We start from the raw sequence: 17,744 nt of genomic DNA, 5'->3' as shown, positions 1-17,744 counted from the left end.
TCACCAACATTATTCCTTGGGACAGTATTTCTCATCCTCAACACTAGTGACATTTTAGTTCAGATCATTCTCTCCTAGGGGGAGGTGGGCTGGCCCGTGCACTGCAGGATCGTTAGCAGCATCCCTGGTGCCCACCCACCAGTTGCCAGTAGAAACCTCCCCACCTCAAGGTGAGAGAACTAAAAATGTCTTCAGACACTGCCAAGCATCCTCTGGAGGTCAAAGATAGCCTTAATTAGGAACCATCAGCTTAAGATAAGCCTACTTATGAAAGTTAAGTTGATTTAAGGAAAATCTATTTTTAGGTGACTTAGAACAGGTGGGATTCACATACGGCCAATGTGGCTAAGGTGGTATGTGAATGGCCTACGTTTGGGTAAAACCAGACCAAGGACGACCAAAGAGGAGGAGAGAAGTGGGTCCTTACCTCCCTCAAAGTCACACTCACTGCTCTTTCCTGCCCGCTTTGTTGTGTGGTCATCCCTGAAGCCAATAATAACTAAATGCGTGTGTACAGGAAAATGAGAAGATAGAAGGCTCCCCCCTTTCCCCACCATGTGTGGCCTTCCTGAACAAGGAAGGAGAAGCAGAATCGGTTTGCTCATTCCCCTTGGGTAGACTGAGGCAGAGACACTGGCGAGAACAAAGACCCCATGGAGGAGCCTACAGAATGAGACAGGCAGAGAACTCCTTGCCAGAGAACTCCAGAAATAGCTGCAAAGCTGCTATTCAGCCTTGAAATGTTTAAACGGGCTTGCTTGTCTCGGACACTCAAATACTGTTAGCTGTAGGGCGCTGAATGAGGACCACACCCTGTCTCCTCTCGTCACTGTGTGACCAACCCTCAGAGCCCTGGATAGAATCAATCCAAAGATACCTCCCCTTAAAGCCCAGCCAGAAAGGCAACAGTGTATTGGTTTCAAAAGCTAACTCACCAGCATTTAGTATGTACCGATGACTTTACAGACACCAATTTCTGCTGTTCTCACCACAACCCTGCAAGATGGTAATATTCCAGATGGGAAGAAGGGGGCTAAGAGGTTAAGTCGCCTTTCAAGGCCATTAGATGAGTACACAGATGCCCGGGTACACACGTGCGCATGCACACACACAACCAGCTGGTGTGTTAACCCACAGGTGCATGCGTATGCACATCCCAATGGGCAGGAGGATGGCCTGATGGGCCTGTCCAGTCTTTCTGAGTCAAGGAGCCAAGAGAGTGCACCAAAACTTCTGGAGAGCTGGTACACGAACTTCCATGCAGACATAAGTGATAAAGATCATGGGAAGGTACTGACCTGGGTCTCCAGGGTGATCGGTGGGCTCGGATGAGGGTCCTGTGGGAAGAGAGGAGAAAACAAACGTAAGTGATGGAGAAAACTTAACCTACTAACAACCCAGCATCATTTTCCAACAAAGCCAGATCTCTTCCATGTTTAACAAGCTCAGGGAAGGCTGCCAGTTCAACGGTCTCCCCTGATCCACGACTCATGAGGAGAGCTTGGCCCAATCCCCAATCTCCCCCCAACTTCCTCCTACACCCAGAAGATTAAAGGGGCTCAAGTTTTTCATTAAGAGGTTAAAGGGATGCCTGCATGGAGATCATGCAAAATGATCAAGTAGAAGGAATATGAAAGAAAGCACATTTGTCAATTATCTCCAAGTGTGTTCAAATCCTCTACATGACGGAGAGGATGGATCCATAAGAGGATTAGAACTAAACCTGAAAGAATAGAGTCCTGACTAGGGGCAAGGCCACCAATTTGTGTCTGGTCTTGGAAAAAAAATGAGGGAAGGAAAAACAAAAAGACAGAAAAAGAAGAGCTTAATTCCTGGTTTTGTAGCATATTCCAATGGGCTGGGGAAGAGCCTTTTCAGAATAGAGGAGGCCAGAGAAAAGTCCTATTAATTCACTCTCTACAAAAGCCAATTGACTGGAAATGCTTGGTGGTAATGTCGTGGGTCATTAAACACAAACGCTTCAGGTAGGGGACAGGGTGGGTAGAGGGGAAGGAGGGACGGGTGGGGAGGAGGTGGTGGTTTTCAGCAAGTGGTTTCCAAGGAAAACAGGAAACCCAGCACATAAAAGCTATTTTTGTCGGCACTGTGTTGTCTCAACTTAACCACCTCGGATTCATGCTTCTGGGAAAGCAACCTCAAGCTGCCTCTTACAAAGAATGGGCATGATGGTAGAGCCCTGAAGTGTAAGCTCAGTTTGGAAGCTTTGCTTTATGCAAGCAGGTTTTCCAACATGGGCTTCTAGGAAGCTATGCAAATGAGCACCCCCTGGCCTATACAGTGAATAGGAAGGCAGTGTAGGAATCACGCTGTACTTGTCCTTCTGTGGTCTGACTTATTTCACTTGGCATGATGTCCTCCAGGTTCATCCATGTTGCCACATATGGCAGGATTCTTCTTTTTGAAGGCTGGATAATATTCCAGAGTATGCATATACATCTTCTTGATCCATTCATCCATCAATGGACATAGGTTGTTTTTGTATCTTGGCTGTTGTATGGCTTCAGTGACCACGGGAGGGGAAAATGTCATGATTTTACTTATAGGAGGAATCAAAAATAGTCAAACTCATGGAAGCAGAGAGCAGAAGGGTGATTTCCAGGGGCTGGGGCAGGGGATTTGCTATTCAACCGGTGTATGGTTTCAGTTACGCAGAATGAATAAGCTCTAGAGTTCAGCTGTATGACACTGGCCGTAGTTAACAACACTGTATCATACACATAAAATTTTGTTAAGAGGGTAGATTTCAAGAGTTCTTACCACATTAAAAAAAAAAAAAGGGAAGTATAGCTAAGTTGGAACATTTTAAACCCATACCCTAGGTGAACTGTCACCCACTTTCTTGAGGACTCCTCTGTGGGATCTTTATAATGATGCCAAAGTCATTCTGAGCTCGGGGTGAGGGGTTCCTCTCCCCCAATTCCAGGTCTGAATCCGGTTTCTCAGCAGTTCTCCAATGGTACAGCTCAAAGCTTACTGCCAGGAGAACATCTAACTCTAATTTTCACACTTGGGCATGGAATATTCCTCAGGCCCAGGAACGCATGGAGGGGAACACTCCTCCTCTTCTTCAGACATTATAGCCTTGGTCCATAAAGGAACTTGGAGAAGTCTTTAAAAAAATATTTTGGGCCTCTCTGTTATAACCTTTACCGGCTGCTTCCCAAGGGTGAAGAAGTGGCAGCTATATGGGCGTGAACACTCGCTGTGCCATTTGAGTGAGCTGCCTCGTTGCTTTAGCCATTCTTCATGGACAGAGCCCACTCCAGCCAGCCTCTTCCTCCTCACATACAGGGAGAGTCAACCCTGCTCTTTCAGCTTCCCTGTGATCAGCAAGCTTACTGGACAGAGCTCACTTGTGTCTCTGGGAGGCAAGGCCGTCCTCCTGGTTTGGGAGGTCTTCAGCTCTGCTTCAGTCTGTATATCTGATCTCTCTGGCCATTCAGGTTGTCATCTAGATTCAGTCAGGAGATAAGAAGCTGCCTCTCAGACTCAAACATTAGCCTCATTCTCAAAGCCAGGTCCTAGCGAATCACTGCACCGGGGTGTTGGGTGTGCGCCCAGATTAATTAAGCTGTACTTCACGGCCCGTTTGGCTATGGCTTAGGGTTTATGCTTCACTGCTCAGAATCCCAAATGGGTAGAGAGGGGAGACTGCCATCCCAAACACCTAAGAACAACTTCATGGAAAAGACCGTCCCTGGGAAACCACAGAGAACTGTCAACTCAGTTGACAAGACCCAGAGGCTGATCCCTAGCTATGATAAAGCACCAACTCTGTATTTGGTATTCCAAGATCAGAAACCCTACTGGCATGTGGTCAAGGGGCCAATCTTATCTAGTCAGCATGTTAATGACCTAGCCAGGAAGAAGACCGAATATTCCAAGTGGCCATGTCATTTCCACGCGGGGCTCACTTGCAACAAAATTTTGCTCCCCCCACTTCTGTACACATTCAAAATAGAAGACTCCCCCCCCCTACACAGGCTCCATCCAGAAGATTCCAGGTATGACTATATATCTGTGAGGTCTCACTTTCAGCAACATCCTCCTTAATTGGAAAGGCTAACGAAGTGGAACCGGGTCAATGATGCTGTCTTGCCTAATCCATCGTGTCTGTCTAAACTGGGACTCTCTGGTTTACAGTAGAGTAAATTCCTGTCTGTCAGGGAAAAGGCTCCTGGAGGCCAAAGGGGAATTTGCAACATGCTCGGATGCTACAGTGGAGTGCTTTCGGAATCTTAATGCAGGTACCGGGAGCTATGGAACTGCCTTAAGTGAGGAAAGCTCTTCATATCATCTATTGCAATGACTATGTTGCGGAAGTCAAATAGGGAACTAGGTAGATGGATTCAGGGGCCTGCGTACTTCACCACTCCCTAGGGCCATGCCCTCCGGTCACAGGACTTGGCATTTCTCTGCAAAGCATTCTTCCCCATTCCTTGACCTTGGACCTGCCCGTTTCATTTGCTTTGTCCAAGGGGAGGTTAGCAAACGGGACATAAGCAGAGGCTTGAAACACATTTGCGTGATGAATGTGATCTCTCATGCTCTTGCCATCACCACAAGAACATGCTCCAGGCAGCCTGCTGGTCCAAGGAGGAGGAGACACAATGGAACAAACAGAACTATACCCAACCTGCAGTTTGAAGCCAAGTCCAGTCTTGATCAGCCATCCTTCAGACACTTACAGAATATACGCCTGTTGTTCCAAGCCATTGAGTTTTAGGGTCATTTGTTACACAGCCATCACTGTGGCAGTAACTAACGGATACACTTTCTAAAGATTGACCTTCATAGAACCAAAACATAATGTACACTTCCAGCCTTGGAAACAAAAGGATACATACTCTCCCTCAGTCTGCAAATAAAACCCAGGAACCTGATGTAACTATAATTCATAGCTATGATTTAGGACCTGCTATGTGCCATACTCCATGTGAGCTGTACATTAAGCCTTGCACGGAGAAAATTCGACCACTCGGACCTTATACTATATAGGAGTTAGCTTTCACCCCTCTTGGCCAAATGTATCAGTCCTCCTGAATTTATTTAAATACCATTACAATGACGTTAATGGAAATGACTGCTCGGAATCTTCTTGCCTCAAGATAAAGACAGTTTTCATTGCTTTGATGTGGTCTCAACTTTATCTCATGGGCATATTATTTGACCAAGGTTTGGAACAGTCATAAACACTAGTAATAATTAGTAGCATAGTAAGTTACTAGCTAAGTGATGGCTAATAACTTAAGTTCTTACCATGTTCCACACACTGGTGTAACCTCTATACATGTATCTATCACACCTTTGATCCCTTGTAACAACCCTGTGAGGTAGATTACCATTATTCTCATTATAGAAATGGGAAAACGGAGGACCAGAGAGATTGAGTACCCTATCCAAGGTTACATAGATAGTGCTGAAGCCTGGGTTTGACCCCAGCACCCTGCACTTGAGACACCTGTGCTCCACAATTTTATATTAGCCCTACCAGAGAACACAATTTCAACTCAAAGTAATCCTGCAACCCGGATAAGGTCTCCTAAAAGGAAGAACACTCACAGCAAATCAGCAGCAACACCTTAACTACTAGAATCTTTTTTTTTTTTTAAGTAGTGGACATGGTTGATAGAAATTAACACACAGGCCATGACTGTGAACACATTCACTTCACCACAGCAGGGAACCAAATCCATCCACACATATTTACTGAGTTCCAACTCAGTAGCTAGCACTATGCCTGGTGGGCACCAGGAGGGAGCCAGAAATGAGTTAAAGTGACTCTGTGTACACTTCTATTCCCAAAGCTAACTGTTTAAATAATAGGCGGGAGTCTGATTACAGATTCTGGAGAAAGGAAACTTGTTTGCACCTCATGAGTCTCACTGGTACGACCAGGAAGCCAGGCTCCAAGATTTTTGAGCCCATCAAGGTCAAAAGCCTAGTTTTAATAAGCAATTAAACTTTCCTCAAGAAAAGAGAGACAATAGGCACCTGGGGAGCTCAGTTGGTTAAGCATCTGCCTTCTGCTCGGGTCATGATCCCAGGGGTCCTGGGATTGAACCCCAGATCAAGCTCCCTGCTCAGCAAAGAGTCTGCTTCTCCCTCTCCCTGTGTGCGCGCACTCTCTCTCTCTCTCTCAAATTATTTTAAAAAAAGAAAAGAGGCAGGAGAAGGAGGGATTTCATTATCATTCTATGCATGCATCAAACATTTCTGGCTCCCCTGGTCGGTACTGAGCTCTGAGCTTGGCCTCAGTCGTTGAAAGGGGTGTTCTCTTCTTGCGCTTTGAAGATCTCCCAAGAGAGTGTTTGCTCTTGGGTGGTAAGTGATGGCTTTGATGTGGAGGGGACAATCTTGTGACTCAAGTCTTCAGAGCCAGACTTTCCCATCCGGCCCATCAAGTCAGCAGATAGACAACAGGCCCTATAGTACAACATCCACATGGACACACGTGGGAAGACACTTCAGAAGGCTGGCATGGCCCGCTTTCCTGGAGAGCCCTCTGATGGATGATAGAAGTTTCCACCATCAGCAGATGTGCCTTACTCTTAGCTGCCATCAAACACCAGGTGCTTCAGGAATTGTAAGGAGCTTTTCATAGGATCAGAGATGGAAAGAAACAAAATCTCACCAACAGCATTCCTGCCTGCTGGAGACCGCCAGGTGGAAGCAGACTTTGGAGGCCAAGCCACAGACCTAAAGAGATGCTGTTGCTTGTACTAAGGGGCCAGGAGGAGGCAAAGAGAGATCACGCAGAGGAAAACAGTGCACGTTTAGGGTTGAGCCCTGGGTTGAAGTCACACATAACCCATGTATCGGTCTGCTTGGGCTGCCATAACCACCAAGTACCACAGACTGAGTAGCCCACGTGACAGAAATGTATTTTTCCATCATTTCGGAGGCAGAGTTACTGTCTGCTAAGGCCTTGCTCTGTGGCCTCCAAGTGACCATATTCCTTCTGTCTTCATGTAATTATTCCCTCCATGTCCAAGCATCTCTGGTGTCTCCTCGATGTCCAAATCTCTTCTTATAAGGACACCGGTCAGATTGGATTAGGACCCACCCTATAGACCTCATACTAACTTCATCCCCTCTGTAAAGGCCTGGTCTCCAAACACAGTCATACCCCGAGGTGCTAGGGTTTGGCAGTTCAGCAGATTAACAACCACTCCGTAAGACTTGTGACTATGGGCAAACTTCTTAGCCTCTGTGAGCTCTACTTTTCTCACTCACACAATGTGAACAGGTGGCACCGTATCGTCTAACAGAACTGCTCCAAGAGAGGATAGAATTTACTGTCTAGGTTTCCCCCCCCAAGTTAAAAGGGGGGCACTAGTAAACAATGACACTAGCTTAAGGGGCGGTCTCATGGAGACCCAGATACAGAGTCACTGCCTCATCTAGAAAATGGGACACCACTGAATCATGGTTGGTCATCGACGTTACATAAAACCAGGTATTTTAAATGTCTGGTGTGTGGCTAAAAGCTTGGAAATCATCTCTGCTTTGTTTTTTTTTCTTCCAGGCTTTCGAAGGCTAAGACGTACCTCTCCGCACCCAACCCACTAAACTGCAATTCTTCTCCATGGCCAGTTATTGCTGATGCCAGCTGAACCAATCCCATCCGACAGCAGTGAAATGGGTAAATGTAGCTATTTTGTCGTCTGTGCTTACTCGGTGCCAAGCACACGAAATCCTTGCAACTCTGCCAAGGAAGGTATCGGGCTCCCCATTTTACAGATCAGATTAACTGAAGCTCAGGGGGGATAATTTGCCCAAAAACACAGGTCTGATAAGCACCAGTCCTGGCTCCATCCCTTAAGTATGGAAGTTGCCAGAAACCGGCACCTTAACCAATCTCCTGGTGTTTCCAAAAGCACGAACTTAGTGAGTCGGGATCTCTGGGCAAGGAGCCAAAGAATCTGCATTTTTATTAAACAGCTTTGGGGGAGTCTTATGTATACTGAAGCTTGGGAAGCCCTGCACCGGAGCATGGGTAATACAAGGCTGAAAGCATCCATGGTGACAAAGACAACCAGGCAGGAGCCAGGAATAGGGCCTCTCACCTCCGGGCCCCAGCCAGCCACCAAGGGTCTGGGGTGCCCATGGAATTCTGCTGCTCACACTCTGCGTTCTCAAGAAATTTCCACAATGGGGTGTCTTAGTCTGAGCTGCTAGAACAGAATATCAGAGGATGGGTGGCTGAGACACAACAGGAATTTATTTCTCATAGTTCCAGAGGCTCTGGGAGGGCCAAGATCAAGGTGGTGGCACATTCAGTGTCTGGTAGGAACTTCCTGGTTCATAGTCTGCTTTCTCCTTGCTGTGCCTTCACCAAGAATGGGTGAGGGAGCTCTCTAGTGTCCTTTTTATTTTTTTAAGATCTTATTTATTTGACAGAGAAAGAGAACAAGTACAAGCAGGGGGAGCAGCAAGCAGAGGGAGAGGGAGAAGCAGGCCCCCTGCTGAGCAGGGAGCCCCATGCGGGGCTCAATCCCAGAACCTCGGGACCATGAACTGAGCCAAAGGCAGACGGTTAACTGAGCCACCCAGGGGCCCCATTGGTGTCCGTTTTAAAACGGTGCCCCAGAAACCCTGTCAACCACCTTCCTCTTTCCAGCGTTCCCTCCCCAGGGACGTGTGGCTCCTCTCGGCTCCTTCTCAGGGTCTTGACACAGCCATCAAGGTGCTCGCACAACAGGGCTTTCTGTCTAGACGTCCCCCTGGGATCTCACGTTCAGCTTATCTCCTGTGTCACGGGCTCCTGGGATGAAGGCGGGGCACGTGCACAGCGGGTGGCCGCGGTGGACGAGGGAGGGATGCCAACAGCACAGAGGTCCCCCTGTTCTCTGCGAAAGGCTGCACTGGGAATGCGAATGCCAGCCAGAATCACACAGCACACACCTTGTTGGAAAATGCAAACTCATCTTTAAGTAAAGCTGGGAAGGAAAGAGAAACCTCACTGATGGGTCAAGGGAATTCTCACTGCTTTAGAGATAACGGTGGCAGATCAAGTCAGGCTCTAAAACTGGGGTGGTAGGAGGAGCCATGGGGGGGTACACCAGAGGGGGAGGTGTCCTTCCTCTGTCATCTGTTTGTGGTATTAAATGTTTTAATCAGGGGCCCCTAGGTGGCTCAGTGGTTGAACGTCTGCCTTTTTGGCTCAGGTCGTGATCCTGGGGTCCTGGGATCGAGTCTTGCATCGGGCTCCCCACAGAGAGCCTGCTTGTCCCTCTGCCTGTGTCTCTGCCCCTCTCCATGCATCTCTCATGAATAAGTATATAAAATCTTTAAAAAATAAAAATAAAAGTTTTAGTCATTCACAGGTCTCTTTGCTACTCTGCATTCCTTCCACTCTTTCTACCCTATACCCCAGAACTGAGCAACAAAACCTCAAAATGAAGTTCGGGCCCCTGGGGTTGGTTCATCACCCACAGTCTTGGAAGATACAGGAAACCACAGGTGCGTGGTAACTCGAGGAGGGCTTTAATGCTTCTCCAGGTCGGCGTGCGCATCTCTGAGAACAAACTACTATCAAAAATCTAGACCTCGGTATGTAAACACTCTGTTCTGTGTGCGCCTGAAGAGGTTGATTCTTTGCAAAGCACAGGGAATTACAATTCTTGGAGAAACAAGGTTTTGAATACACCTACCTGAACGATTAGAGGCTTGAGGTATAAAGTGTTAAGATGGGGTGGCCAACTGGTGGCCTACAGATGATTCATGCTGGGTGGTATTTTGAGGCCTGTAACGTTGATGAAAGATTTCAAATTGTTACCAAGGTCCTAAAACTAGCATATCCTTCACATGCAAACCCAGATTTCTCACTTCTCTTTTAGAAAAAAAAAGAGATTTAGCAACATGGAACATGCATTCCTCTAAGACAGCAAGGTTCCCAGTTAAATGGCTGTTGCCTGTCATTGTAAACAATAGAATTTGTCACCTCCATTTATTAATGCAATTCACCTAGGGTCGCATGGCTGTTCAGTATCAACAAGAATCCAACTAGCAGCTAACCTGGTGTCGCGGTGAATGCAAGACGTTAAGTGGGTTGTAAGAAGTATTATTTAAACCTCATAATGACATAGGTATTAATAGCTCCATTTTACAGATGATACAGTTGAGGCTCCGCAGAGAAAGTAAGTTGCTCAAAGTCACTTGTTAGCAAGTGGCAGAGCCAGGATTTAGAGCAAGGCAGCCCAGCTCCTGAGGCTGCATGTTGGAACATGGAGCTCTGCTGCTTTCCAGTGGTACGACCAACATCATAAATTGGAATCACTAAACCAGAGTTCATGGTTCTGTGAGTAGCTCACCCTATGAAGATTTCTGGAGCAGGGAACTAGATCACATGCTCCTCACACCAGATCTTTCCAGCTCCTTGCTGTGGGTCTTCTGGTTAATTCCTTAACTTGTCACAACAATAAGGATAACTATCTCAGATGGATAATGTGAAGACCAACTCAAGACATTAGAGCAGAGCCTTGCTCAGTCCTGGCATACAGTGGGTGAGCCACAAATGTTAGTTCCTCCTGGAGGACAAAATCATCGCTCTGTAGTGTTCTGCTTTTCATAGCTCAAAGGCATTTCAGACCAGAAACAAGACCTGCCACGTGCCAAGAAAAATCTGAGAAACGCAGCCTCCACCCCACATAGCTAGGCAAGAGGTAATGGTAGATCCGTCCAGGGCTCCACAGCCTTCTGAAGCTGGCCACCTGGGCTCGGCGTGGACGCAGGCCTTCCTCAAAGCTGGGAACACAAGCCACATCCCCAGCTCAGCCCAATAATTAGCTTTTCCCCAGGCACAGGCACAGTACCTACCAATTTTGCACCCACTTGCTGTGGTCACCAAGATGGCAGGTGGCCCACTGGAACCAATGCTGTCAAGTGTCCTACAGACACTGTCCAAAGATACTATATTTTGTTCTACAGCTTCTGGGGCTCCTGAGTGGGTTTTCTGCCCCATGGAGAAACAGTTTAGATTTGAGACCCAGAATCGAAGACTATGAGTGTCAAGAAAAGACAGAGGTACAGGACAGGTGCCCAAGATTGAAACCAAGTACTTGCTTGTGTCCCCAAGTCTTAATATGGCCCTATGAGCAGACATTACCAACAGATTCCCATTATCCTAGGAGATGAAACTTAAGTCTGTCCTGGACCTGAATCAAACCCTTCATTTTCTGGTGAAGAGTAGAAAGATGATCAAGTACAGGAAGTGAATGTCCCAAGGGCCACACGCAGTTTCTATCAAAACCTGGTCTAGAAGCCAAGGTTCCTGGTACTAAATCCTGGGTTCATCCCTTTCCGCCAAAATAAATTTCTATGCATGTCCCTCCTTTTCTTTTCTTCCCCTCCCTCTCAAGAGCCTCTAACCAGGACAGCTTTTGTTCAAAGGATAGCATATCCCAGCTCTGGGAAAACTGACTCAGCAGTGCTTCGGGACTGGAGCATTTCCAAGAGGCCACACACAGACCTGCTGATTCAAGCCATGGGGGGAAACCAACCCCAGGATCCTGGGCACGAGGCGGTGGATGGGGGAGAGCTTCATCACGGTTGCAGAAGTGGGGACACCCTCAGCTCCAGGCTGGGCCTTGGAATAGGGGATCCTCCTTCCTAGATCGGGAGATGGTTGGCAGGCGAACCTGCAGGGCACAGGCGGGCAGAGGGTTCCTACAGTGAGAGTCAAGATCAAAGTCAGGAAGTTTCAGGGGAGAAAGACTCAGCGCCTCCTTCCTGCCTCCTGGCCTTCTCCTAGGCTTCTCAATGATCACGATGGTGGGGATGACAATGAGGGCATCCATGAAGATGGCCATTATGACAGCTATCATGAAAATCCTTATGAAGCACCCCCTTTAGCAATTCCTTATTTCAATAAATCCTCATCCCATCCTCATGGGGTGGCTACTACAGGATGGCCATGAAGTCTGGAAACACGGATGCTTTGTATTATGCTTTTTTAATCTTTGGGAGATGCCCTTGATGACACTGTGTTTTTGCCTCTGTTTCCAGATTACGGACATCCTATAGTACTGTTGCTAATTTACAGAGGAGAAAACAGAGAGGCTCAGGGAGGTAAAAAGATTTTCCCAGAAGCCACAGAGACAAGCCCACTGAACCTTCCTAGCTTCATAGGGGGAAAAAAAAAAAGGAACCAAAATGCTCAGATGTGGTATGGATGACTTACATGGTGCACAGCACTAACTTTTTTTTTTTCTTCACTAGTTGCCAACCTTCAAGAATTGGGTGATTTCATAATATCCAGATTTCTGGCTTTTCTTAACATGTCAGAAGATCTGGCCAGGTGGGCATGCTGAATGGCACGGCTGCAGCTGCAACCAGAAGCTACTATTCCCTTAAGGTGGGTACACACCGTCCTCTTGGCCATGGCCCTTACCCTATGCATCTGGACTGGCCTGAGTTTGTGACTCCTATCCCCTAACCACCATGGCTTATCGATCCCCCCAAAGGAAGGTACCTAAATTTAGCCCGCTGGACGGCTCATTCAACAAGACCCCACCCTCACCTCCGGACCCAAAAGTGAAAAGATCTGGATGTCCTAATTTGAAAGGAGAAAGGGAAAATCTCGAATAGTTCACAAGTAAGTTCAACACTGGCTTACTCATTTTCAAGCCTCTACCTGGAGCTCAACAGTCTGGACTTTTCCTGGGGTGGTGGGACCAGGCAGGGAGGTGGCAGTGGGGAGGTTTTGGTGCAGAGCACAGAACAGGAAGAGGTTATTAGCACCACTGTTTTCTGGCTTCCTGCACGGCCACCTCATACAGCTGCCTGTGAACTGGCTGTTTGTTCCTAGCTGTCCCGGAAGGAAGCGCGCTCATCACCCACGACAACAGAGTTGGCCCAGGGAGCCGAGAACGTGCACAGGGGCTCTGAGCCTGGCTCTCCTAATGTACAGGGCAACCCCAGGGCTGTAGAGACAGGAAAATGGGAAGAAAGCGCAGCCTGGGATAGAGCATCCTGCAGACCACTGACAAAGCCCCAGCTGGGGGACAGGGAGGAGGAGGCCAGAGGAAGGGGGTCCGGGGGGGGCACATGGATTTCATACAATGAGCTCCTTTCATCAGTGAATACAGGACTCTCCTCAACTCAGTCTCAATGGCTTTGTTTCTCAAACGACCCATTCTACACCCAGAAAGCCAAGTTTGCCAGACCCTGTGCCAAGGTCAGGCAAGAGCCTGAGACCCCCAAGCAAGCAGCTAATCAGCACCCAGGAGACAACCACGGTGCTCAGCGTTGTTTGGCTGACCCAAAGTCTACAAAGATCCTCTTTTATTTTTATGCTTTTCTGCATTGGGGTTGGGGTGGGAGGGGTGCTCGCTCACACGCGTGACATGTTTGGCATAACTGTGGGATCTATTCAGGGTCGTAAGTGCTCCCTTCCCACGAACTTCATTGAGACATCTGCGCAGAGGAGGCGGGGCGGGACGAGACAGGACTAGAGAAGCAAGAGGCTAGTTAAAGGTCTGCAGTCTCGAGTTGACCAAATTCAAGATGGGGTAGGACTCCCTGCTGATGACCCAACAGGAGCCTCGGTTTTGCAGGCATGTCAAGAGGCTGGTCCTCAAGAATTCCTCACCCAGGTAGCAAACAGCCAAACGGGAACCTATGGCAAGTATTCAGTTCAGACAGGTTTTGTTTATCCTGTGCAATGTTTTCCAAAGAATAAAGTTAAAGATGATGCTGACACCTAATATTCGGGAGGTTTCACGTAAAACTGCCAAGTCCTGGCATTTCTTGGAAAATCAGAAGACCTGACAACATAATGCCATCACCTCCATAAGGTACCAGTGTTCTGGATCCAGGGAGAAGATCTTAGATGGGGCAGGTGTCCTGTAGCCCGCCCAACCCCCAAGCATGCTTCCCTTACTAAGGCAACGTGGTAGCTGCTCGCGGGCCCCAGACTCTGCAATCTCTGATTTATGAAGTCCCAAAACTTTCAGCCGAGGCCCTGGGACTACAGATAAATACAGGATACGGATCGTAGACTGGTTGCAAAGCAAACCTGGCTACAAAATCCAAGGACAGCTGGACTTAAAAAGCAAGAGATGAATACACATCCACTGACTGGGTCAGGATCGGAGTCTGCTCCCACGAGTAGGAGCGGGGGTCCTCTACCCTCGTCACTTCCTGCTATATACTATTTTGACAACTTGTCTCATTTTCCCAAGGCCAGGTACCATCGTCTTTGTTCTTATGGTTAATGAAGTTCCGTAGCTTCCACATTGACCGTGGTCAGCAAATTCTTACTGAACCCAAATCAACTGAACCTCCAGTCATGCTGGCTTGGGACTTAGAAGATGAATGCTCAGGACCCAGCCAACTTATGAGTTGCAGGAAGTTTTCCTGACTTCAAGTCAGGTTCCTCCCGCAAAGATGAGCCCTGGGAATGAAAGGCCAAGCAGAAACAGAGGAGCTCTGCCGACAGATCGGCTAACAGGAGACGCAGCGGCAGAGAGGTTCCTCTGTTTAGGATACATAGCATATCTGGTGAGCTATGGTCTCCTTGGAAGATATTATGCATACTGACATCATAAAAATGAAATTTATCCAAGGCTACAAAAACTCAACAGAAACAACGCAGGCCCCTCTGTGGTGGCAGGTGCAGTGTTATTTATTGTAGCTTTTCTAGGTCCAAGAAGGTAGACTGAGGCTTATTCCATTTGCTTCTATCGTAGGTAGCCTGGACCATTATTCCTCAGCTCGTATAGGATTGTGGGTTTCTACACACATGCAAATGATGGCGAGCTTTCACTTGAGTGAACATGTGGTCTCTTCCACCCAAAGCCCTCCTAGAAAGCTGCAATGGAATCTGTAGATTTTGTTTATCTGGCATCCCTGATTTGGGGGAATCCCCTCTGAGTCACCCCACTCCTGATACTAGTTTCAAATGGCCACTGTGAGAAGGGGGAAGCCCGCTCCAGGGAAGATGCCACTGAGCAGACTTATTGCCGAGCTGTGACATAAGCAAGAAAGAAGAAAAGGAAAAGCATGCAGGATCTTATTTCTGCACTTTGCATTTACTTCTAATTATTCATGCAGGAACATCTTTAAACACCAAAAGGGGGGAAATATTACAGTTGCTCTGATTTCACACGCTAACTGTATTTACATGCTAACAGCATTTCTCAGGGACAATTATCTTATTACTAGTGCACTAATCTTTTCAATCTTTTCAACACAGTTTACAGCTGCAGACTTCAAAAATTAAGGCTAATTAAGGCCCTGTTTTTCAGCAGGTAGGGTAAACTACTTACACATTTGAACCGAGTACAAGAAAATCCATCCGGGGAGAGTGCTTGATGGGGAGCGGGCACAGTGTCAAAGGTAGAGAGAAGAGGCCGTGTGGCTTCCATTAATTGGGGGGGGGGGGAGCTTGGGGGGGGGTTAAAACCCTTCCAATGGCTTCTAGAATCCAGCAGACAAGCTGCATCCATGGAGAGACCTGTAGATATCAGGACCAAGGACAGCTGGCTTGGCCCATTCAAGAGGAAAGTTACTTTTATTTCCAGGCCCCCATGCTTCCACGTGATTTCAGCAGAGCCACAGTAGAAGATGTGGCCTCTTACGTCAGTTTACCTGTGCTCAAATGCTGGCTTAGTGGATTACTCTGCTGGACCTTGAGCAAGTTACTTAACAACTTGGTGCCTCAGTTTCCCCATGTGAAACAGGAGTAATAACACCACCTACCCCTCAAGCCTGCTATCAGGACTGACTGAATTCACATTTGTAAAACACTTAGCATCAGGTCTGGTTCATAACTATCATTAAATCAGTATTTCTTCTAAAAAGTGTGGGCTAAAAAGACTAATCACTGGAGGCCGTAACTTACCTAAACAACATCTGTTTTCCAACGTGTTCTTGATCTCATGCAATCTCATTGCATCATGAGCCATTTGACAACTGCTACTATATAATCCTAGCTGTATTTATTGTGTCTGTTAGCAATGCATTCTCCAACTACCTGTCCTGCCATCTCATTAGTTGCCATATAAAACTAGCACCTTGGACCATCGAGGATTATTTTTGTTTTGTTTTAAACCACAGAGAAGCAGACTTCTCCTCGATGGGCCACTGTGGGAACCCGGATTTGCAGCTGAACCCCACAGACCCCAGGCACAGTCAAGGCATCCCTGGCTGTGGCATCAGAGGAGCTATGCATCAGTTCCCCTCTGTGCTTGCAACACCCAGTGTCCTCAAGCACCTCCTGTGTATGTGGACCTGGGCTGGGCCATCCACAGCCACATCTGTTTGAACATTTATACTAACCCTGTGGGTGGGCACCAAGGAATAGGGAATGTGGAGGAGGTAGTGCTGCCCCCATTTCTCAGACGAGACTGAGGCTTTACACAACGCCTGGATGACTGCTCGACCTGCTAACAAAACAAAGTTGCAATGTGGCACCAAAAATTAACATTCTCTCCTTCCATGTTTCCTTAGCCTGCTGGGTACATCTGTCAACATGATTACTTCCATTAATAGAAGGAATGGTAACAGCTGCTACCAGCCCCAACTATGCTACCTGTCAGGCACTATTCTAAGCCACTGACGTGTATAAACTCAATTCTTGCAATTACCCTATAAGGCACGGACTATGATTAGCCTATTTTACAGATGAGGAAACTGAACTGAGAGGTTATCCAAGATGCCCAAAGGCACACAGCTGCAAAGTGTTAGAGCCAAAATTTGACTAAATTCACAAGATCTGGCTCCAGATCCCCTGCTCCAGATCCTCCACTCCAAAATGGAGCCTCTCATAAAGCCTGTAAAAATTCCACAACTGTCACCTTTTCCGTAAACACATAAGGTATGGCAAGCTGGACAGAATAGGGATGGATCAATTCAGTTGGTCATATATCAAACAACTGATGACGAAAATCAGGGATTTGGTTACATTTGTGATACATGGTGCCCAAGAGGAGGGTGTAAGGAGGACACAAAACAGAAAAACTCAACCATGATGGGGGAATTAGGAAGATTCTTTGAAGCCCACTGTTAGGTCTCCTTTCCTGAAAGGGCCAAGATCAACTCACCTGACATAGAAAAGTAGACAAACATTTTAGGCAAAAGGAACAGCATTAACAAAGGCTCTAAGGTAGGAAAGACACGTAATTTTTAAGAGAAGGCAGCTGAGCCTAGAATATGGAGGTGTGAGTGGCACAGGTGACACAGGAGGATCTGGTGCAAGGGCTGGGCCATGGAGTCCCTGAGAGTCCTAAGCAGTTTGCATTTTATCCAAAGAACAGCAGGGCATCACAGATGCAGTTCATGCGCAGAGCAACGTGAACCTTCCCCCAGGAGGCAGCTTTAGCTCCTATATGCTAGATCATATTTACACGACTTTGCACAATCAGATCTAAAGGTACCTGTGAAAACCAACTCAGTAGACCAACACACTGAAAGTTTTCAAGATGAGTTCCAAGTAGTTTCTACTTCCCACTTTTAGGGATGATAACACATCCCACATAGTCTAAGCCATAGGTTGCTACGACTTACCAAGCTTTACAAATGATTCGATCCTCATTATCGTTATAGACAATGATAAAAAAAAATCAAGTAATGATGTGTTGTAGTATATTAAAGTCTGATAAAATATCTTGTCTAGAAAAAGACAAAAAAAAATCAATCTCAAACATCAGGTTGCAGCTCTGAGTTCTATGGCTTATGTAAATGCCACAGGCATTTGTAGGTTGAAAGAGATGAAGAGA

The 17,744-nt window shown here is 47.1% G+C and overlaps 1 protein-coding gene across 1 annotated transcript in view; it reads right to left on the bottom strand.

The window, feature by feature from the left end:
- XYLT1 (xylosyltransferase 1) overlaps positions 1-17,744 on the bottom strand; it is a 306,125-nt gene that overhangs the window by 211,746 nt on the left and 76,635 nt on the right. Inside the window, exon 2 of the mRNA XM_072835915.1 lies at positions 1,299-1,337. Within this exon, the coding sequence (XP_072692016.1) occupies positions 1,299-1,337 (39 nt within the window). The remainder of the gene's footprint in view (positions 1-1,298; positions 1,338-17,744) is intronic.

Source organism: Canis lupus, chromosome 8 (assembly GCF_048164855.1).
Source record: "Canis lupus baileyi chromosome 8, mCanLup2.hap1, whole genome shotgun sequence".
NCBI lineage: Eukaryota > Metazoa > Chordata > Mammalia > Carnivora > Canidae > Canis > Canis lupus.
Note: the sequence above shows the minus strand (reverse complement) of the source record. Positions and strands in the feature narration are given on the sequence as shown.